We start from the raw sequence: 24,224 nt of genomic DNA, 5'->3' as shown, positions 1-24,224 counted from the left end.
AGCGGAACGTTTGACTTCGTCATCACGAGATAATGGGACCTCACTCGACGGTTCACAAGGCCAATGACATGATGGTTCTAAGAGAAACGAAGGTCCGGTGAACCAGCGAGCGGACGTGTCGAATTTAGAAGTGCTAGGGCGCGTGGCGTCATCCGCAACATTATCAGAGGAGGGCACGTACCGCCAATTAGAAACGTCTGAAATTTCCGTAATCTCGCCAACCCTATGCGCCACAAAGGGTTTAAAAGTGCGGGCGTCACTTCGCAACCATCTAAGCACTGTCATGGAATCGGACCAAAAGGTAACACGACATGGTTTATGTTTATGAGCTTGAATGATGAAACTTGCAAACCTCGCAGCTATCAAGGCAGCTTGTAGCTCGAGTCTGGGCATAGACACAGGCTTTAATGGTGCAAGTCGAGCTTTCCCACCAATTAGGGTGAGTTGAACGCTGTCATTGCCAAGACTCAAACGCCAATATGCAACGCACGCGTATGCATACTCACTCGCATCAGCGAAAACGTGCAACTCCAAGTCGGGTTTCTGGTGATGATGGAAAGCCTGATACCAACGTGGAATTGAACAGGTTTTAACTTCAGCGAGCCTTTGAAGCCATGATGACCAGCTGGCTACGATAGAAGCAGAAGTTGATTCGTCCCATGAAACCCCTTTTCTCCATAAGTCTTGGAACATTATACGCCCTTGGACTACGATCGGAGCTAGAAACCCAAGAGGATCGTACACTCGCATTAGTAATGAGAGAGCTGCTCTCTTCGTAAGTGGCGATGGGATTTCCTCGGGCACGTCAATCCGAAAATATAGGTTGTCTTCTACAATGTTCCAAGACAACCCCAAAATTCTAATGCAGTCTGATGATGATGAAACGCTAGATGAGGAAGATGATGGACCTAAGCCTACTTTTGGTGTGGTAAGGTTACACAGCTCAGGCGGCAGCAAGGACAACGCCTCCGGTTTATTAGATACCCACGATCTCATCTCAAAGCCAGCTAAGCTATGTACCTTCACTATATCGGCTGCCAGACGAGCGGCGCCGTCGACGTCGTCCAGGCTTCCCAAATAGTCATCCATATAATGATTATTTACAATGGCTTGTGCAGCATCAGGATACAGGTGCTGATGATCAAGTGCATTTTTATTTTTTAAATACAGTGCAGTGCACGGACTGGAAGTGGCCCCAAAAATCATTGAGGACATTCTATATACTTCGATTGGTGAAGAAGGGTCGCTGCGCCACAAGAAGCGCTGCGCGTCGCGATCGTTTTCTCGAATTTTTATCTGAGGGAACATTTCCCGGATATCCGCGTTTAACGCTACGCAGCCTTCTCTAAAACGCATTAGAATCGCGACTAAATTTTGAAACAAGTCAGGACCTGACAGAAGCATAGAGTTAAAGCTTATTCCCAGAAACTTAGCTGCAGCATCGTGAACAATCCTTAACCCTTAATTTGGCAGACTCATTATTTATCAAAAAATAAAAATACATCGTCGGATTTATGTTCTTAGGGTTATTTATAGGCCAGAAAAAAATATATAAAAAATCGGAACTTCACCAAATAGAAAAAAAACAATGTTCATCCCGATGAACACTGCCAAATATATGGAGAATTTTAACTGTTCATTGGGGTGAACATTGCCAATTTAGGGTAGCGGCATTAAATTAAAACAATTATTCATATAAAAAGTAAAATTTATATTACTAAACGCTTTTTGGTGCACAAAATAGTAAGAAATTAACTGTTACCATACAATTTTGTGTGATCGTTGAGGTAAAACAATGTTCAATGTTTTTAAAGAAAAAATCATAATTTTTTGTTCATGTAACTTAAAAGTGGACAAGTCGCACTAATTAATAAAAAAAACAGCTCCCACATTTATAAAATATATTCTTTAGGGTTTAAATAAAAAAGTAAAAATGTTTTTAAGCAAAAATATTCTTTGGAACTACAAACTTTGAATCTACAAACAACCGCTAAATTAAAATATGTAATTATTTTGCATGAAAATTTAGAAAACAATTATGTCCACTTTTACCAGTAACAAAACATTATTCTGATATTACATTTCATGCAATATACAGTATTAAGCTGCCAACATCCCAAACAAAATAAAAAAATACTCTAAATAAAGAAATTAGTCCACTGAAATAAAATTAAGCAAAAATAAACGTTTCATAGCCTATTTGACAACGTTCACTGGGATGAACAATCAAAGATTACTAGTAATTTGGCAATGTTCACTGGGATGAACACTCGACTTTGACCTGGTATAACATGGCTTATTTATTAAATGAGCATTGTAAATCAATCAAGTTATTAAGCATGAACACTATCCAATACGTTAAAACCACTGTCATTACTCAATTATAATAAAAAACATGTAAAGCTTGAATAAACACCTTGACACTAAAGCCTGGTCTTCGCTATGGCCGGCATTTTGGCTAAAATTAACACTTTTAGACTGTGACTAGCACATAAAAATATTTTTCTACCAAAACTTAAGTATATTTTCTAGTGAAAAAAAAAACTTACCAGAAATTAAGACGTATGCACTCGGCATATTATTTTTTTCAATTGAATGTTCATCCCAGTGAACAAAATCAAATGAAGGGTTAACTTACGCTTCTGGGGGTGAAAGACTCCGAAATGAGGCAAATACCAAGTGATGCGGCTTGGCGGCTTAGTACAAATTTCCGCGTAACCTTTATCTATAGTAGCCTGCATATTCAGACGGTAAGCTTCTGCGAACTCGGGTTCTTTTTGAAATTTCCGTTCCAGGCTTTTAAAACGCGACAAGGCTATCTCAAAATTATTTGGTACATCTTTTAAGTCATCTCGCCACAAAAGACCAGTTTCAAAGCGACCTCCGGGAAGACGCCGAGTTGTATTTTCCAAAATGTCCAAAGCGCGAGCCTGACTTTTAGTACGATAATCTTTTTTCTCAATTCCAATTGAGTCTAGCTTGTAATTTTCTTTTATCAGTGTCTCCACGGATTCGCTTTCGTCAAAATTGCAATGGTTAACAAATTCAACCGGTTTTGTTTTACTGGAAGAGAATCCATACAGAACCCAACCCAAAGGCGTACGAGTGGCAACCGGCTGACACCTAGAACCGTGACGTACTGCGAGCGGAACACTCAAGTGCCAGTTGTCAACTCCGATGATCAATGCGGGCTTTGCTTGTTCGTAACACAGCTCTTCCGTCAAATCACGTAAATAGTCAAAGCGCGAAATGTCATCCGCCGACACCGATTGACAATTGGTTAAATTTAATTTTGGCATGGCACGAACATTAGAAATATCGAAAGATTTTTGACCATGTTTACCTTTTATATTAATATTTACAAATGTGACTTCCGAACTTTTAGAAAGCCCACCTATACAATTTACCGTAATGTTCCCCTTAGGCCCCACAGCGCCGATGTCTTCAGCCACTTTTGAATCGATAATGGTAGCCGTTGAGCCATCATCGAGGAGAGCATATATGTCCGCCGAGCCCAGAGGGCCGCTGACCGACACAGGAATCACCTTGAGCAGCGGACGACGACCCGCTCCATCCACATGCTGCTGCGATGTTGTATGCGCGACCACCTCGACGTCGTCGGAGCTCGAGTCGTGTGCGACGTCGTTATTTTTAGGGTGTTCAGGAACAATGTCAACATTCGCCTCCAACGAAATGAGATTGTTATGCTCCGGTGCTATCGGGGAATGAAAAGTGTGGTGGCTAAAACTACGACTGCATGTAGGAATGTCACATTTAGCTTTACACAGCTTGTATAAGTGCGAACCCTTTCGCAAACATTTTCTACAAAATTTATTTTCAATTACCCACTGCCATCTGTCGTCCACATGAAGTACTTGAAACTCCTTGCACCCTACTAATTCGTGGTTACTTTTTTGACAGAATTTGCAAGGAAGTTGTTTCTCGCCAACTAAATTAGATGGCGCTGGCTTAGTTGTCTGTTTTTTAGACAAAGAGTTTTTAGCCGAGGAATAATCATTAGTCATATAGGAACTCTCTTCGTTGTCAATGTCATTTGTACAGGCCGCATACAATTGCTCTCTGACCGGTCTATCTGACAATGACAATTTCATGTCGGGAATGAAACCAAATTTTGAATGAATTTCATTTTCATGAGATAGAAAATCTGCGAGAAGTTCGAGCCTGTATTTAGTATGACAACGAGAGAATGCAAAATCTGCCCATCGTGCTCGCAAGAGCGCGCTTAGTTTACTCACGATAGTATTACACAATTCCGGGGAAGCCAAGTACTCGGCCTGGTTGAGTACGCGAATTGTTTCTACGCACCGGCGGACTCGACAGGCAAATTGGCACATTTCCCTACCACCATCAATGCTACTAAGCCTGGGCAAAGCCTTGACCTGGGCTATCTCGTTCAACACAATATGCTCGGGGCGGCCGAATCTAGCCTCCAAGGCGCTCATGACCACGTCTGGGTCTCGCGCAGAGGCTAGAAGCGCGCCTACTTCGTCTCTAGCAACGCCTCGCAAAGCAAAATTTAGCCGAGCTTGGTTTTCTAGCGGAGAAAACCCAGCTTTGGTTAGATCAAACGTACGTTTAAATAGTAGCCAGTCCTGGATTCGCCCATCAAACAAAGGAAGCTTTAGGTCACTCACCCGCGGCGACTGCTGCTTCGACGCGGCCAGGCTCGTGATGGCTTCAGCTAATTGTTGTATATCAGTAGGTGTATCCTGGCTAATAGCAACTTTATTAAAATTGTTACATAAATCGCGTTGTGTATGTGTACCTAAACCTAAGTAATGTGCATGTCTAGTAGGTAATGCTTGAGGCTGATGTAGCGGCTTAGCTGGGGCAGGTCCGGCAGGCGCGGGCGGCTCCGGCCGCACGGTAGCCGGCGCGGCAACGCTTGTCGTTGCCTCAATAAGCGACGGCTGCCCTTGGTGCGGCGTTGGGAAAGCCACTGACGATGAAGGCGCATCCGTGGTAGCAGCGCCGGGAAATAGTACCGCCAAGGGTACCGACACTGACGGTTTACGCACATATTCTTTGTCATCGTCATTGACGAGCATAGGCACCTGCAAATTAGGATCATTGTTACATGAAGCCACCCGATCAGCTGTTCTACTGTACCGGCTACTAGAACCACTATGCGCATCGATCGCAGCTAGTTCGGCTTGCAGTTCCAAATCAGCTGCAACTCGCTCCTTCTCCAACACGGCGCGCTCCTTTTCCGCCACAGCGCGCTCGAGCTCGGCGACGCGGCGTGCGTGCTCGGCCTGCGCCGCGAGCTTCTGCGCCACCACGGTGGCGCTGGAACGGCTAGAACGGCCTGAGCGGCCCGAAGGGCACGAGGCGGATGATGGTTGTGTCGTGTGGGGCAATTGCGGCAAAGCCGATGACGAACATGAACTCATTGGTTCCATAGTAGTAGCGGTAGGTTGCTCACTTTGCTCAGCCATTTTCCTCTTGCTTCTAGTAAGCATAATAGGGAAAATTGAAGGCAACACTATAAAGTAAATAAGCTAGTACTTACCGCGAAGGACCATTTGTTGGGCACCGGGTGTGCCCGTTACTATACCTATTGTATATTTAATTGATTTGGAGATGTTCACTTTGTACTATATTGAAACACGTCTTTGTCTAATGGTGTTTAATGAACAACTGAAGTAAAAAAGTAAAAAAACAAAGCGTCAAAATATAAAAAACATTCCAAAAGAAAAAATACAAAAAACGCATATAAAAAAGGTCTGTCGCCAACAATTATGTCTTACTTAATTACTTCTTAAGTGGACAATAATAGCAATAATCTGGAATTAACCTTCAATTATACCTATTAGTATTAGTTTATTACCAATCAACTGCCAATGACGGTAACATCTATATCATAACCTGCCTAATCATGTCTATTTTTCTGATGTCACTTCTACATGTAATTTACTTGAAGTGGCGGCCTATGTTGCGTATAATTTATTTTATTATTTCATATAAGACAGTGAGTTCACTATTGATTAGCAGTCACAACTGGCCATTGGAATTCTTAACACTTTAACTGCTACGACGTAGCATTGCTACAATCGACCGGTCGGGACGTGGGCGATTTCATCGTTACGACCGGGTCGAAAGCTGTCGAGATAAAGCTCGGATCTCGGAAATCGCCCATGTCCTTAATCCGGACTAATTTAAAAAGATAGGTACCTATTAATGCGTTAATTAGGTACTTGGATTATTTTGTATGAAAATTGGAACTCAAAAATCACAATCCCGTGTTGTGTTTGGTAGAAAATCCCATCCCAATAATAGTAAGTAATGACCTATCATGGGTAGTGTTAATGCAATGGCAGAACATAATTAATTATCTTTAGCGACGCTTAACTTTTAGTTCACTAAGCTCTTCTCAAAGAAAAAGGAAAACCACGTAGGTAACTCACAAAAATTAAAACAATTCAGAATAACTGGATACAGACATCTCTGTAAGCAACCAAATTAAAGTAAAAATGCCAATTATTAACCATTCTATAAAAATGTTATCTAAAATCAGTTACACAAATAAAAGTGGTTTGTGAATGAAACCCGAAACAAATATTGAGTTTCCAAAAGTTAAATAAGTTTAATGAATGTACAAAACTTTAACTGGTGTTGAATTACGAGTATATCGTACCAAAAATACATTAACATTTTTAATTGACTTAAAGCTGATGTCAAAAAGCATAATTAATCGCCAACCCAGTTACACCAGAACTTGTCTGTTCATGACTATAACCATAACCGGTGTTTTTTTATGTACAGTGTACCTACCATGAGTTTACGATAAGTGTGCTCGCTAGCGAGTACGTCAAAAATCTCTATGAAGATTTTGTTTCTTGAAAGGGGCGCTGAACAATACGTCATACAAGTAATGTCATTTTTTTACGCAGTCGCTAGCGAGCACACCTAACGTAAACTCATGGTAAGCACACAGACTTTTGACGTTTGTTAAAGTAATATGGTGCAACCAAGCTTTAGACATTAACACAAAAGGTTAGTTAGAGCAAAATTAAGAGATTACACGCTAATTAATGCATCGCTTTGACCCCAGACGTTGACAAGTCTAATTCAGTCCTAGCTCCAGCCAAATTCCGAAACCGGGACGTTGACAGACCACACTCTCTGTCGTCACTCAGAAACTGTGTTCAATGGAGTTTTGCTCATGATTATTAATTCTGTAACCGCGACTCGGAATATGCACAGGGCTGTCAAAGTTAATAATAGAGTTAATTGAACACCAGGTCGCGTGAAGAGCAATTAGACTTATTGCCTATAGTTGTACCACTACACACGAATTTGGTGATTTTTTTTCTCTTCTGTTTTATCTATTGTGTGGATAACCACAACTGAGGCAACGACCCATGTAATTGGACCATAGTGTACATACTGCGTAGGTAGCTATACCTACGCAAAACTACACACAACTGTAAAAGGTATAAAGGCAAACAATTTTAAGTAGGTTCAATAGAGATTTAATTAAGATAACGATGGTCCAGAACCATTAGGTCCGGTACAATTAGAAGCTATTCAGTTAGAAAAGTAGCCACTTTATTTTTATGTAGCCCATGAAACTTAAGATGAGTTAGGTAACACTATCACTAAAAACTTTTTATAGCAATATGGTTGCGTCATGACCAGTGGTGATTAATTTGTATAAGTCAATAAAAGTAGCAAAGAAAATGTAGTTTCTGTCTGTAATAAAATTGATTAACGATCTCTGTGGTGGCAACCCTACGAAGTCCTCCGAATTATTTCAAAGTTCATCACGTTTATTAATTACCGCGACACGTATTGTCCCGGCGATGTCACAATGGTCCTCGCTTTTGTCTCTGACATTGCTTGGTTTCTTTGACATTACCGCATTGTTCATAATATTCATTGTCCTTTGAAACGCTGCACATTTGAGTAAGATTGCTTTGAATGTAATAATATTGTTCGCGTGCATCTGCTAGTTCATATGAACTTTAACTTTAATGTAGTTACCTACACATAAACAGTAGTGAACAGCACATGATGTAAATATTTTTTTTTATCCACAACGAGGAAGCTCTTGGCCTGTATCTCACCTGATGGTAAGTGACGATCAGGCCGAAGGTGGAAGCGAGCTTCACCCGGAATCCTCAACCACGGAGGAACTGGCTATCTTACCTCTAACTGCCGGAACACAATAATGCTGTTAACATTTTTGTTATGGCAACAGACTTAGGTAAGATGGTGGTAGCTAGCCAGGCGGATTTAGAACAAGTCCTACCACCAACCAAAGCAAACAGAAAAATCTGCCCCCACTGGGAATCGAACCCGGGACCTCTGCGTCTGAAGCAGGTGGTCTTTCCACTAGACCACAGAGGCGGTCAAAATGTATCTAGTACAACTAAATCAGTTTCCATTGTGTTTAGCTTGATTTTAATTAACAATTGTAATCGTAATTGTAAAAGTTCAACACTATATTATATTAACTTGTGAGTTATTTATATGTTCGAGAAGAGGATACTTTATAGAAATGAGACAGATTTGAATTTTTGGTGGAAAATTTCACAGGTACAACATGAAAATTATTTGAAAGAGGGTTTTCGCGATTGCAAAATCCGCCAGATGGCAATACGTAGACGGGAGGTCCAAATGCTGCATGATTGGTGGATTTTGACATGACATTGACAGATATGTTAAAATCCACCAATCATGCATCATTTGAACCTCCCGTCTACGTATTGCCATCTGGCGGATTTTTCAATCGCGAACACCCTCATTGGCTATCTAATTTTCTGCCTTTGAACTTTTGGCGTTAAAGGCTAGACGTTATTCAGCATTAAAATAGCTTTACGTTTCTATCATGAGAATTGACAGCTGTTAACATTAATAGGTACATTCGAATCCATACATATTTTTTAATATATATTTTATGTAATTCAGAAACGTGTACCACGTGTATCTTATTCTCTGCAACTCAGCAGCTTATCATATAAGTATGTACGTACAGACGTCGTCCTAACAAAGGCTCGATCAAGAAGGCGATTACATGGGACTGTGTAAACAAAGCAAAGAATAATTTCTAGAATATGGCTGCCCTTTGGTCCTATAATAACATGCCAAGATGGTTGCCGGCTGGATTGCGTATTACAAGTATTGGACAGGCTAAGTTATAAATAGAGTTAGAACAGAAACTTGATTTTATAAAAAAGCTCAGCTGAAATTAAAAACGGTTATACATTGTTCGAACCAGTCGAATTATTCTCTTTGAACAAGTCCCTCAGATTCCTGAAACTCTTTACAGTATTAATAATAATACCGATTAAGTTGACTACAAATGTAAATGTTAAAACTTTCAAATTAAAATTAAAACAATCATTCTATTACAAATAAAATTTAGACTACAAACAACTCTTTCTTATGAATAAGCTTATGCTTAGGTACAAATAAAATGAAATCTCTCATTTTATTAAATACCTTGTCGATAAAATATTTGCATTTTTTATATTACTCTTAATCTTTTTATATTATTATGATACTAGCCTTTGTCCGTGGATTTGTTCGCTTTAATTTCGGTCTATCAATTTGAACCCACTCTATCTTTCGTCATTTTGGTGCAAAATTAAGTAGGATTCTTCTACGTATATGCCATCACAACTGCTGTTTATAAGTAAAAGATGATAAGTATCTAAGATTTATAAAAGGACGGATGACATCCATTGAGAAATCAAGGACATAATTACCTTTTATTATCTTTCATTATTGTTGAAACTTAGATATTTTGGAATATTTTTTCTTGCTAGTGGAGCAACTTGCTCTTAAAGACTCTTCTTGTCGTGTCAACAACAAACCTATACAGTGTCAGCCCAAAAATCCGCTACAATAGTGGCGTTGTCAGTAGCTAGCCTATTAGGAGTCAGACAAAAATATGTTACAACTATTATTTTCGCAGTTTCAGATAGATACCTACCTGGTAGATAACGCGTAACGTCAGCTGAAAAAAATATTTTTTAGATATCGTCAAAAGCGGAAATTTTCAAATTTGTTTTTTGCAGTAAAATAACTTTGTAACCTATCTTGGCTTTCAGCTGCATGTTTCTCTACAGCCGTAATAACTACATTTTTCCTAGAAATAATTTATTGGTTTTTTATTTTTATTTGTAAAGCTCGATATTTTCCATAGCAATAAATACAAAAATGCTGGATGATATCGTATTGATTCAAGTAAACGAGTAGAAAAATATTTTAATGGTTGGTTTTCATCAAAGAGTACTTTAGTACTTTGTGCGTTTGTAATGCAGAAGAAGCAATTAGGTATTTCACGAAATGAGCAATGTTTTAACTATTGAGTCAACATCATGATGTTTAAATATTATTGTACAGCAAAATCGCACTTTAGCTTGACGCGCCGTCGAATTCATTTTCGAGTGCACACATTTGTATGCAAAAATGTTGGTTCTGAATTCCAGAGTATAGTGTTATTCAGAAAAGCTTTGTCCACTATCGTTTTGTACATAAAAGAACGCGAAATTTCATCACCGGGAAGAATTAAAGCAAATTCTGTTGTGCGGACATGTTTTTTTCTATGTGCAGAGTTCGCTATTTGGCGCGGGAAATATTTGTGGCAAACATTGCGCAGGAAACTATTTCCCACCATCAAAATTTTCATTTCATTTTTGTGGTGTTTTGTCATAAATAATTTTTTAATCACATTTACAATTTAAAGCTTAGGTAAACAGACTAATTACAAAATGGAATTACCTATAGAAATTGACTTTCGTTGGTCCAAAATATTTTAACTTTATTATAAACTAGCTGTGCCCACGACTTCGTACGCGTGGCAATCAAATTGTAATTTTCTCACTTTCCCTGGACTACAACAATAATTTGCTACCAAACAAACCACAATCAGCCACATCGGTCCAGCCATTCTCGAGTTTTAGTTTTAGCGAGACTAACGAACAGCAATTCATTTATAGATACTTAGATACCATGATAACGTTGCATTTATTTCGCTTTTTGAGCTTTAATAGCTATTGTATAACTGCCTAAATTGTAAGACCTAATGTGAATGCTAATGTGGTTGGTTATGCAATAAACGATTGAGTATTGAGTATTTAATATTGTAATAACAACAAACCCAATATTTCCTATGAAACAAACTGTTCGTAAATACTGGGCAGGAGACTAATTTTCAATTTGCTATCTCGTTTGCATACAGCGGATCGTGCCGTCCTGCTGAACGCGAGTCACAAATCAGAAAAGTACTGATCAGTAGGCTCAGTACATAATTATGTAGAAAACGGACTTGAAAATAATATTTTTGACTTACAAATAAAAAAGACGAGTGCTTTGAAAGAATTCTAAGTTAACATAAATGTAGAGTGCGCTTGAATTTAATCCAAAATCAGATCATTTCTAGCATTTGTTTTGCATTACATTCTGAACTTCTCCGTTCGCGTGTTCTAAATAAGATATCCCCTTTTTGTGAATACAGACACCGATCTACTTAATAAGAAGAAGTAAGTCTACTGAATGTTCTTCTCATAGTACTTTAATTGTGGAACAGTCTAGCAATACATTACTTCCCTAATGGACTCCGTTTAAAGTTTGCACTATTTATAGGAAATTATTGTTACAATTTCATTCCTATTTTTGGACTATTCAAACTGTGACCGCTAATCGTTCGTTTGATGTAGTCTGTACAATCACACTGCGGTCGTGTGTAATACAGGATGATTAAGAAAGTGATCACCGTTAATCAGTATGGTGAGAAATTATTAATTTCATTTGAAACATAACATTTTTCTCTCATTTGCAATAACTAACTTATTCTCAACCAAAAGCTAAAAAATCGAGAGGAGAAAACAAAAATTCGGAAACTGATGAGTAGCCGATGGTAGAAAATCGCACCTCATATTATTTTCCTATGCGATTCTCACTTTTTTATACATTTTATAACGGCCATTTCACAGTCACCCTGTATACACAATAATATGTAGAGCTGCTTTTAGTCAGACAAATTCGTATGAATGTTACATTTTGTGCAAATTCACGCTCGAGTGCTTCTTTTAATTTTATCGTGATGCTCAAAACGTGTGCATCAAACGTTTCAATGTATGGATCATATTCCATTAAATCTGATAGGATAGGTAGTTTCGTTTATTTTTTTTTCAGTAATTAAAGTAATTAATTTGGATTGTCACGGCCCGTGACCTAATTAAGATAGTGAGAAACACGGACAGAAAAGATCAACTACGTAAAAAAAAGGGTTGGTTTATTGATTCCTATGTGTATAAACAATGTGATTATACTTAGGTAGGTACCTACCTTTTTAATGTCTAAAGAATAACGTTTAAACATGTAAAAGGAAACAATTATCTAGAACGCCACCATAACGTATTAAACGTAAAGCCAAAAACACGAGTTCCCTTTTTAGTAATAAGCTAACCGACATTATGGCTTTAAAAACAGCCCACTGGAGTGAATCTCTGAAAAATGATAATTTTATTGCCACAATTTAAGAGACAGATGGTCGTTCCGAAGGAGATTGGGCAGAAATATTAGCTCGGTAAACGCAGGTTTATATGAACGCCAAATTGAATATTGAGAGTTATACTAGGATTTTAAGAACACATAAAATAGTATGATTTGGGAATGACGCTATTCTTCTAAAAAGGGATGTTTAATAAAGATTTGATTACTAATTTAAACGACTTTATAATTTCAGAGTTTGGCTTTCTTTTTGTTGATTAAAGTTATTCCCAGTTTGGGCGCTCAATTAGAAAAAAGCACTCAGTGTAATTACTATCATTCTGCGTAGCAAATTCTAACCTGACTGGCAGACATAAAACATTATTTTGTGCTTCTTATGGCATATTGAGCCATCGAGCCATTTCATTGAGAGCCAGGAAGTCTAACACAGTTTTTTGAAAACAAAAAAGAAATGATTACATTTCCTCCCAAATAAAGAAATCGGAAGAAATAATCTCATGACGTCGTTGCGACCTTACCTTTAGCCGATTTTTCTGATCCTTTACTCTTCAAAATATTTGTTCAGGGTTTAGTCGATGCGCTATAAAATAGAGGAGGTATGGTTGAAACCCTATCCCAAACAAACACAAAATTAATTTGACGGAATTCAAATTCAAATTGTGTTTATTGTGAAATCACAGGTACGTAAGTCAGGTCATAAAATTTGTATAATAACTATTTATGCAGAGTTACTATGAGATCATAAAGAAAAAAAAATACTAGGGCAATAAAATAAAGAAAAAAATCGTTTCATCTAAATAACGTCCACTGCTGGTCAAAGGCCTCCCCCGAGGATTTCCATAACGATCGATCCTGCGCTGCCCGTATCCAGATACTTCCCGAGACCTTCACCAGATCGTCGGGCCACCTAGTGGTGGGCCTGCCCACACTATGTCTTCTGGCCCGTGGTCGCCACTCGATAACTTTTTCTAAGAGCTACGAGTATGAGATAGGAATACCTACGATAAATGAACAACTTTAACTTTGAACTTTTTACGCAGTAATTACCTACAATAGTACTTAATTATTACGAGCTCTGGACTTCTTTGATACTTTTTGGGACACCCTGTATAAAACGCTCTGGGTAGTGGGTAAGTTCCTAAGCCCTCATCAAATATTCACGAACTAACATAAAATAGGAGTAATCCATGCCAAAACATAAAAAGAGATGACGATGAGAAAAAGTGGTTGGAGCAAACGTATCCTGGTTATTTTTAGCTAAAATAAGTTGTGATATTTTTGGGGTTAGCAGTAATAATATTTGTTTTCAAGATTCAGTAATTTGGGCACGGTAATATTTTTATTAATGGAATGTTCTCACAAAAAATGTGTATTATCTCGTATAAATTGCCTGATAGTGCGATGTCATATATGTTACATACAATTAGACCAAAGTGAAAATAATATCATTTTAATGTTATAGTGAGTAGGTTATAATTGTTCGTTCTAATTCACTTTCTTCTCATTCGCTTCCTTCGGCCGCTCATTCGAAGAAAGTTAATTAGACCGAACAATTATAACAAAAGAGTGAATTAGGATCTAAAACTTGTTTTATGATTCAGTTGAACGCAGTCTTTATAAATTGTTTGATTATGAATTAAACGCTCCCTATCGTACCTACTAATTGCTTTTGCTATTTATTTATGATATTTCTACATTCTACTGTACCTACCTTAAATCAAACGTTTGAGTCCAGTGGGCACGCGACGTATCACTAAAACACTATGCACTAACACCAATGTTCTTTATGTCACAGCGGTCGTTTGCTCAAGGTATAATTTTAGTCCGTTTGATCGTACTAACACTTGGCAACTTTCAGATTTACTGAGCCCACTATGATGTACTTTCTAATTGTTTCCAGAATTTAAGTGGCACCTAGAATCGCTCAGCGACACTAGCCCGTTTGGTCGTACCAACAAATCTGTACTTCGCTTAGAAAACTAATCAAGGCGAACTGTTCGTCTTAATTGTAACTGAATGTTAGCACCTAAAATCAAACCTTTTGAGTCTAATGACCACGCGACGTAAGTACACTAAAACACTACGCATACAATAACACCAATGCTCTTTATGTCAGCGGCCGTTTGCTCAAGGTATAATTTTAGTCCGTTTGATCGTACTAACACTTGGCAACTTTCAGATTTACTGAGCCCACCATGATGTACTTTCTAATTGTTTCCAGAGTTTTAGTGGCACCTAGAATCGCTCAGCGACACTAGCCCGTTTGGTCGTACCAATAAATCTGTACTTCGCTTAGAAAAGTTTTCAAGGCGAACTGTTCGTCTTAATTGTAACTAAATGTTAGCACCTAAAATAAAACCTTCACATGACAGTCCAGAGACTATGGCGTACACTTCAACACTGGCTCGATTGCGAATCATGTCATACGACAGTCAATTTGAGTACAGTATTTACAACAAAGGTTCCGTATGTAGGCATACATAATTAGAATCAAACATCATCAAAATTATGATATACTGTCTGAACTATTAAATTGTGTTTTTGTAATTATAATCACATCTAATAATTTATTATAAGATATTGATTTTTAACCGATTAAAAAAGGAGAGGTTCTCATCTCAAATATATTTTTATAGATAACGTGTTAACGTTTAGTGCTCTTATAACATTATTATTGAACCGTAGTTTTTACCCAAAAAGTGTGTTTCACAAACATTACACATTTGAACCTTTGAGTAAAGTTAACATCAAAGATCATGAACTTATTCTGAGTTTTTTTTTTGCCTCACCTGACATAATATTGTAGAATTTCCATCGACGGATAAATGATTAAATAATTAATTAGTGTATAATAATGTTTTTAAATGTTAACAAAGGCGATAAAATGGTTTCAAATTATAATTTATATTCCTTATAAGGAACCCTAATCTTATAAGTTATAATGCAAGTATATTGTTACTGCTGAAACCACAGTTTTGAGCATGTAAGTACAGTCGGTAGTAAACATAACTCTACAAAAATGTTGAAACACTGCATTTATTGCTTATGTTATGTTTATCGTTTCTATAAACAACCAAAAAAACGAAATAATGCAATTAACGAGATCATACCTCATCACACGATCAGTCAATATGATCACATGTACCTTTACATAGTAAAACAACCTGAGTGGTTAGTGGTCAACAGGCCGCAATACTACGCAAGAAGTCCCGGGTTCGATTCCCGGCTGGGCAGAAATTGAAATGATGAATTTTAATTCCTGTGATGGGTCTGGGTGTTACTATGTATAATGTGTACCTATGTATTTAAATAGTTTTTAAGTAGTATATCCAATGGATATTATGTATTAAGCTAGCACCCATAACACAAGCATTTTAGTTGCTTACTTTGAAACTAGATGGCGCTGCGTGATATTATTCAAAGAAAGAAAGAAAGAAAGAAAGATAGTATGTTTAAGAAATAATCTAAAGTATGTAACAAGAAAAATATCCTAATATGAAAAAAAAATCATCATTTTTTTACGCCGACTGTACCTACACTGATTATGCGGACGTCTGAGTAAATTGAAACTTTTGTTTTTCACAAATGTTAATGTTAATCAGCAATAACATTTTGTAATTGCTGATTCTATAAAAAATTTTGGCCAGTGATCGTAAACCCTGTGTTTGAAGGTTACTTTTGTAATTATACATTATATTTTACCCGTTAACTAAGCGGTACAAATGGAAAAAATGTTGACTACCTCTTTTGCTGATCTTGCATTATTTTTAGATAAATTATGACCTCCAAATCGATAAAATTTAATAACTCCAGTAGTGCCACATAGTGCTCATCAACCTTCAAGGTTAAGGTATTCTTCAGCTTCAAGACCAATCTACAGCAACGAAATAATGTTCGTAAGTTTTTTTAACTTTTTTCCTTGTGTGTTTTATGAGAATAATAATGTGCATAATTATGAACTTAGGCAGTTCGATTTTTACAAGTTGTTTACTGTATGTTGTTATTGAATGTTCAATACATGTATTGTATTGAACATAATATGTCGTACCTGCATCATAATTTCGTCTTATAACTTTAACTCTATATTTTACAGGTCGGACTTTGAGTATTACTGCGACAAAAAAGCAGTTGCCAAGCGGCACGGAAATAAACGCGAAGACATAGATTCTGAAGAGGAAACATCTTGTAAAAGGTAAGATTTAATATAGACAAAGTAATATTCCAGTAATAAATCGATTTATTTTTGTTTGAAACAAGTGAAAATGATTATCGTTTTAAACTAATTTGATCGTTTGTTGGCAGGTTGAAGCAGCAGAGACCGCGAAAAACAGCCAAACATTTATTTGACGACTCTGAAGACGAATCAGTTAATAAACCGTAAGTTTTTAATCACTTTTATAACGTTTCACGTATTTACTTTGCGCTGTAATGTACCTATGTACTTAAATTAAATACGCGGGACTCACTTCTGTTTTGAAACAAATATTTATTAATTTATGCGAACAAAGACTCATACTTACAAATTCTGTTTATTACTGTTTTAAACTAATTTGACCGTGTTTGTTGGCAGGTTGAAGCAGAAACCTCGAAAAACGGCCAAACATTTATTCGACGACTCTGAAGAGGAATCAGTTAATAAACCGTAAGTTTTTAATCACTTTTATGACGATTGAGGTATTTACTTTGCGTTGTAATGATAATTGTATTTTGAAATAAATATTTAGCAAGCAAAGGCTTGGTATTCCGGTAGGAATTTTATAATTTTACCAGTTATCTCTCATTCCAACTAAAATAATTAAAACTGTTTAAGAATATTTAATTCAAATGTTGTTTTTTTTTTTTCAGAACTAAATCATCAGCGAAAAAGTCGTCTACCAAACGCAAGTCAGCAGAGAGCTCGAGTGGAGACAAACGAACTCGAACCTCAGGGTGGAAGCTGGACTTGGACGACGACGCGGACGTCGAGAGCAGTCGCGCGCGCAGCCAGCCCGGCCGCCTGCAGTCCGTGCTGACGCGTCGAGTGGCCGACGGAGTCCTGCGCCGCACCGCCTCTCTGCCTGGGGATCTCTTCGTGGAGTTGCGCCTCTACAACGCGGACGAGATACGAGCTGTGCAGCCGAAAGATCGTTGGGAGAAGGCGGTATTGTCACTCAAATACCAAAGCAGCTCTAACGCCGAACATCTTGACCTACTGCGGCAATTCGTCACGCGTGCGCGAGAGGCATTCGAAGAGGACGGTACTTTTTTCGCTGATAAAAAAAATAGTTCGTAATTTGTTATTAATTAGTTATTTAAGGTAATAAAATAAAATACTTTTTTATATCTTAGTTTTTTCACCCAGTCTATTTAATTTCATTCAAAGTTGTTAGGTAGGTTTTAAACTTTTTTATAATGTCTCAAAGAACGATATATTGCACAGTGTGCGATTTATCAATTAAAAGTAATAGTTTCTCAGCTCATCTCAAAAGTAATACACATAAAAATAATTCAGCAATAGAATTAGGAGATGGTATAGAAAAAATAAGTAGTGCATTCCGTAGTCGAATAGCTACGTATCGATTGCGCAATAGGGATGAAGGCGTGCAGACGCCAGCCGAGTTCATGCGCAGCATGCGTGCGCGCGTGCGGCAACTCATACAAGCGCGACAACTAGCATTTAACAGCCTTAAAGTCAACTTCGAATTATTTGCAGAATTTTCTCTTAGAACTAATGACTCTAACAAATCTGAGCTAAAATCATTTGCTACAGAGAACTTTACCATACATAAGAACTACGCGTTTGATGAAATATTCTCACAAGCAATAGCTATTATTTCAACTAAAATTGACGAAATGCAAGAAAGGGACAGCGGTTGGTCTTTTCTCCGTAATTCGCACTTAGAAATTAACATAAACAAATTTAATCCTTTAAAAGCATCTCAATTTATAGATTTACCTAAAGCTTTAAAACTAAAACGAGCTTGTATTAATGTTCAAAACAGAGATAAATTTTGTTTTTTGTGGAGCATAATGGCAGCATTGTTTCCTGCTAAGAGTAATGCTCACCGAACTTCTTCATATCCTCATTTTGAGAACGTTCTCAATACAAAAAACATGTCATTTCCTGTAAATTTTTCGGATATAAAAACTTTTGAAAAGAATAATCCCAGTATAAGTGTCAATGTTTATGGAATTAAAAACAACACTAATATTGTTGGACCATTATACCGCACTCAGAACAAGAAAAAGAACCATATAAATTTATTATTTTTAGAAAAGGGAAATCTAACGCATTATTGTTGGATAAAAAATGTAAGTCGTTTGTTAAGGTCGCAAATAACAAAAAACCACAACAAAATATTTTTTTGTGATGATTGTATGGTATTCTTTAAAAACGAAATTAAATTAAATACTCATATATGCGGTGGCGTTGCTACTGTTTTACCAAAACCCGGCACACTTATACAGTTTAAAAACTATGAAAAAATGCAAGACATGCCGTTCGTTATTTACGCGGATTTCGAATCGTTATTACAACCAAGTCCAAACGGACCGACTTCAAATTCTACGAACGTCTTCCAAAAACATGTTCCGGCTGCATTTGCATATTACGTTGTTTGTTCATATGACAGTTCCTTGAATCGGTACGTATCTTATCTTGGGAAAAAATGTGTTGAAATATTTATTGAGAATCTTAAGAAAGACATATCTAAAATATTAAAATTATATAAAAACAAAATACCAATGAAAAAGTTAACAGTAGAAGAATCGGAATCATTTTCTAAATCGAAGCAATGTTATCTTTGCAATCAGTTGTTATTTGACGATAGAGTGAGGGACCACTGTCACTTAACCGGCAGGTACCGCGGTCCCGCACATTCATACTGTAATCTCAAATACCGCTTACCGCAATTCGTACCGGTATTTTTCCATAATTTATCCGGCTACGATAGTCATCTATTTATAAGGCAATTGGGAGAAATATCGGGACCAATAAAAGTTATAGCCAAAAATAAAGAAAATTATATATCGTTCACTAAGTTTTTTACAACAGATGATAATCATTACATGGCAGTTCGATTTGTTGACTCGTTCAAATTTTTAGGGACAAGCCTTGAAAAACTGGTTTCCAATTTAAACACACATGATTTTACACATTTATCGCGTTTTTTTTCTGAAAAAAATCAGTTTGAGTTATTAAGGCGCAAAGGTGTATACCCTTATGAATACATGACTAACTGGGAATCGTATAAAGAAAAACAATTACCTTCACGCCATAATTTTTATAGTAGTTTGAATGAGTGTACTATTTCAGAATCTGACTATAAACATGCCGAGCGCGTTTGGAAAACATTTAATTTAAAAAATCTAGGAGAATATACAAAGTTATATTTAAAATCAGACGTACTTTTACTGGCCGATGTATTTGAAAAATTTCGGTATACTTGTAAAACTAATTATAATTTAGATCCTTCGTTTTATCTTACCGCTCCAAGTTTAAGCTTCGATGCTATGCTACTTTTGACCAAAGTAAAACTTGAACTAATTGAAGATTTGGAAATAATTCGGTTAATCCAAAAGGGTATCCGCGGTGGTGTTTGTCAAGTTTCCACTAGATATGCGAAGGCAAATAATAAATACTTGCCTGATTACGATCCATCTTCTCCAGATAATTACTTATTTTATATAGACTGTAACAATTTATACGGTTATGCAATGTGCTCGTATTTACCTCATTCTGATTTTCACTTATTAAATGTGTCAGAATTTAATGCCGACGAAATTATAAACACGCCCGACGATGCCGAAGAGGGTTATATTTTAGAAATAGATTTAGAATATCCAGAACAGTTGCATGATTTACACAATGAACTCCCTTTTTGTCCCCAAAAATTTACTCCACCTGGCTCTAAAACATCCAAGTTAATACCTAATTTATACGATAAATTTAACTATGTTATTCACTATGTGCATTTAAAAGCATGCCTTGATCATGGTTTGAAACTAAAAAAAATCCACAGAGTAATAAAATTCAAACAAAGCCCTTATCTAAAGCAGTACATTGATCTTAATACCGAGTTGCGACAAAAAGCAACGTCTGCATTTGAACAAGATTTTTTTAAACTTTTGAATAATAGCATTTTCGGCAAAACATTAGAAGATCCGGAAAAACGGCTTGATGTAAAATTAGTAAATCAATGGGTTGATACTAGAAATAAAACTAAAAAACAGTACACTGCTCAGCAATTAATAGCAAGACCCAATTATCACAGCTCAACTGTGTTTTCTGAGAATTTTGTTGCAGTGCAAATGAAACCGGAGTCAATATTACTGGATAAACCAATTTATATAGGATTTACGGTTTTAGAAATTTCTAAAAGCCATATGTATAAATTCCATTATTCCATAATGAAACCATTCTACGGTAACAATTTACAACTTTGTTACACAGATACGGATAGCTTTTTGTACTCCATACACACCAAGGACGTGTTTAAGGATTTGAAACGTCAATTTGAATCTTACTTTGACACAAGCAATTATGATGAAAATAATTTGTTTAACATTAAACGGCAAAATAAAAAAGTACCTGGTTTGTTTAAAGACGAACTAGGTGGAAAACTCATAACTGAATTTGTCGGTTTAAGATCAAAATTATATTGTATTAAAACTGAAAATAAAGAAATAAAAAAAGCCAAAGGAGTAAAAAAACCAGCTGTTAAGCAGTTACTTTTTAAAGATTACAGTAATGTCCTATTGCACAACAAAATTATTAAAAAAACAAATGTAGTATTTAAATCGTTAAAGCATGAAATATTTACTCAATCGGTAAATAAAGTGGCTTTATCATCTAACGATGACAAACGTATAATATTAAAAAATAATATAAATACAGTGGCCTGGGGTCATAAATCCAGCTTCTTTTAATGTTTCTATAGGTATTATAAGAGCCTACTTGTATTATAAATAATATGTTAATATTCTTTTTTGATAAATGTCTTAGTCTTGTTCTGTATTAAAATAATAATATTATGATGATATTAAATAGTCTGGGTTGAAATAATCTGTTCTTATTTTATGTTTAGATTAGGAAAATATTACTTATTATTAATTATACTTTTTACTAACTTTCTACTCTTAAGCCTGCGACTAACACTTATTGTATTTTATAATACTATTATTATTAAATTAATTAAAAAATATTATTATTATAATTATGAAATAAGTGCTTAATAAATTTTAAACCATCTATGATTTGTTGTTTGATTCATATTACCTATTTAATAAATATTTGTGAAAGAATCTTTCTAATAAACTTAATAACCTTATTTCATATTACAATATGCAATTTTCAATATGCTGACTCAAGACATCCGTTCACGTTTGCAAAGTCAACGATTTCGCAATAAAGCAAATCACATGTTTTTTACAATATTTCACCGACAAGCTCATTCACTCCATATCACTGCTCGTCTTCAGACTAGCAACGGATTCATTATTTTGTAAGTATTCAAGTTTGTAATTTTATGACTGTACCTTCTAACAAATTTTTTGAATTTATTATGATCACTAACAATTGTTATTTTTTCTTTTCAGACGATGCAAAACTCCGATATGAACATCATGCTTCCCCCGTTCACCTATGATCCCTGGGAGGGATTAACACAAGCTTGTTCAGATGTCCTGGGACAAGTTGGTGAGCCTCAAACCTCCCGGGAAAAGAGGGTTAGGCGGAAGACTGAGCAACCGGCAAGAAAGAAGGCACGTAGTACTGCAAAGTCCTACGTCATTTCCAAGGAGCGAACTAAAGGTTTACGGCTTATACAAATAAGAGTGTGTGACCTGACGAGTGAGCCTTCCGCTTCAACAGCATGCGATCCGGATGACAGTGAAAGTGATGATAATGTGATACTTAGTGCACAGTATGTAGTGACTGAAAATTATGATGAAATAATGGACATGACTGAATCAGTAATTAAGAAAATATCAAAAAAAATGTGTAATGATAATCTTTAGTAGGTATTTAGTTTAAATTTAAGAGTTTATAATTATTAAGTTATTGAATATGAAAAATCTTTAGTGTACCTAATGTTAAAAGTTTATAATAAAGTTTATGAATATGAAAGTGTTATTTTTTTTCCCTTACATAATATGTAATAATTATTTAAATCTTTATCAAGGATTGTTAAAATAAAAATAAACAGTTTTTTAGAATAATAAATTTATTTATCATATTGCTACATTTTTTTCAACACACCATTTCTTTATACACATAACATTTTTTAATGCACAATATTTCTTGTGAGCAAAACAGTTAAATAATGTGGGGTTATCCAAACAATAAAGATTGTAAAGAGTACTTAAATTTGGAGCGCCGAAACAAGTTACGTCTAGGACGTCATTTTGATTACATAAATTATGCACCCATTTGATCTTTTCTTCTCCTTTTACTAAAATATATTTACCTTTTAAATAAGGTACGATAAGTCTTTGAAATTCTCTATAATCAATATATCCTTCATTCCACCGATAGCCTCTGTTTTTTTCGATCCAGCAAACTTGCTTTTTCTCTTCAGCAGTCAATGAAGAGAACGGGTATGGAGGCTTAATCAAAAATATGTGAGTATGCTCTTGGGTAGCTATAGCAAATTCTTTTATTATAAATTCATTTTTGCTATTTTTAAATCCTTGCAGATCTACGATAATATTGCTATTCATGATATTTTCTTAACGATATTACTCAAAGGTTTGTATTCAAATATACAATCGTTTAGAATCAAGCAATAAGCAGCTGTTTGATCTGGTATCTCTTGGTCTGTTTCAATTTCAACTCGTACGTCGATCGAACCTTTTAAAGTTTCGTGTTGCCTCGAACAGTCGATAACAAATAAGGGAGCTACGTCTCTGAATTCTTTCAAGCTCAACAACGGCTCTGGCCGACGTCCGTGATACGACTGTTGAAATCTTGAATACTGTTCGTATAATAAAGCAATTTTTTCTTCTGAAAAACTGACATTTAGTCCTTCATACGGATAATATGATGAATTTAAAAAGACTCTTACATCTCTTACGTGACAATGATCAAACTCTGCCATTGACAACACAGCGTTATGTTTACGATTGGTTTGTAAGGCAATTACCACAAATCGTGGTTTTTCTATTTGCGATGAAGTTTTTATAGACCAAGTATGTTTACGTGTCTTAGGCAGTAATGGGTATTCATACAGATCCCAATTACGAAACACTAATGGAATAGCTCGATCTTTCTCCAAGTGTTTCAATAGGTTAATCCTCTCACGGTCTGAAACTTTAATGTGTGGAACGCGCCAAATAATTTTATTGATTATAATGTCATCTACAACTTCACCTGCATTTAACTTGACCGCATTAAGGTTAGTATTACTTCTCAGTAACACTAACTCGTGTTTACAGTTAATGATAATTTTTTCATAATCCTCTGCAAATCCTAGTATCCTATTTAATGGTATAGATGCAGAAAATGCTCCACCACTGGCATTGTTTGTTCCTGCGGTTGACCAGCCCCAAACTCGACCACATTTGGATTCATTTTCATTTAAGGATAGGTAAGATTTCATTGTTGTAGTAATACCCGCATTCTTAATTTTATCTATTTCAACTCCATTTAGTTCATATCTTATGTCTTGAAAGAGGAATAAGGCTGGATTATTAACGAAGTGTACATTTGATACTTTTTCTTTGGTGGTTTTATTATACACAACTACTTTTCCTTCGATATA

General features: G+C 36.1%; 2 protein-coding genes across 3 annotated transcripts in view; both read left to right on the top strand.

Moving 5' to 3' along the window:
• Nucleotides 1–24,224, top strand: part of LOC135080909 (hemicentin-1-like) — a 160,152-nt gene that overhangs the window by 117,159 nt on the left and 18,769 nt on the right. The gene's annotated exons all lie outside the window — the stretch shown is intronic.
• LOC135080790 (protein IWS1 homolog) lies at nt 13,971–21,607 on the top strand. Of its 2 annotated transcripts, XM_063975512.1 has the most exons (5): nt 13,971–16,378; nt 16,580–16,678; nt 16,789–16,863; nt 17,057–17,128; nt 17,332–21,607. In XM_063975512.1, coding segments are annotated over exons 1-5 (675 nt in total). In that variant the 5' UTR covers nt 13,971–16,376; the 3' UTR covers nt 17,759–21,607. The 2 variants fall into 2 exon arrangements, with proteins under 2 accessions (XP_063831582.1, XP_063831581.1); XM_063975511.1 differs by having other exon boundaries at nt 13,971–16,678.

The sequence above is a fragment of the Ostrinia nubilalis genome, chromosome 18, assembly GCF_963855985.1.
Source record: "Ostrinia nubilalis chromosome 18, ilOstNubi1.1, whole genome shotgun sequence".
Taxonomy (NCBI): Eukaryota; Metazoa; Arthropoda; class Insecta; order Lepidoptera; family Crambidae; genus Ostrinia; species Ostrinia nubilalis.
Note: the sequence above shows the minus strand (reverse complement) of the source record. Positions and strands in the feature narration are given on the sequence as shown.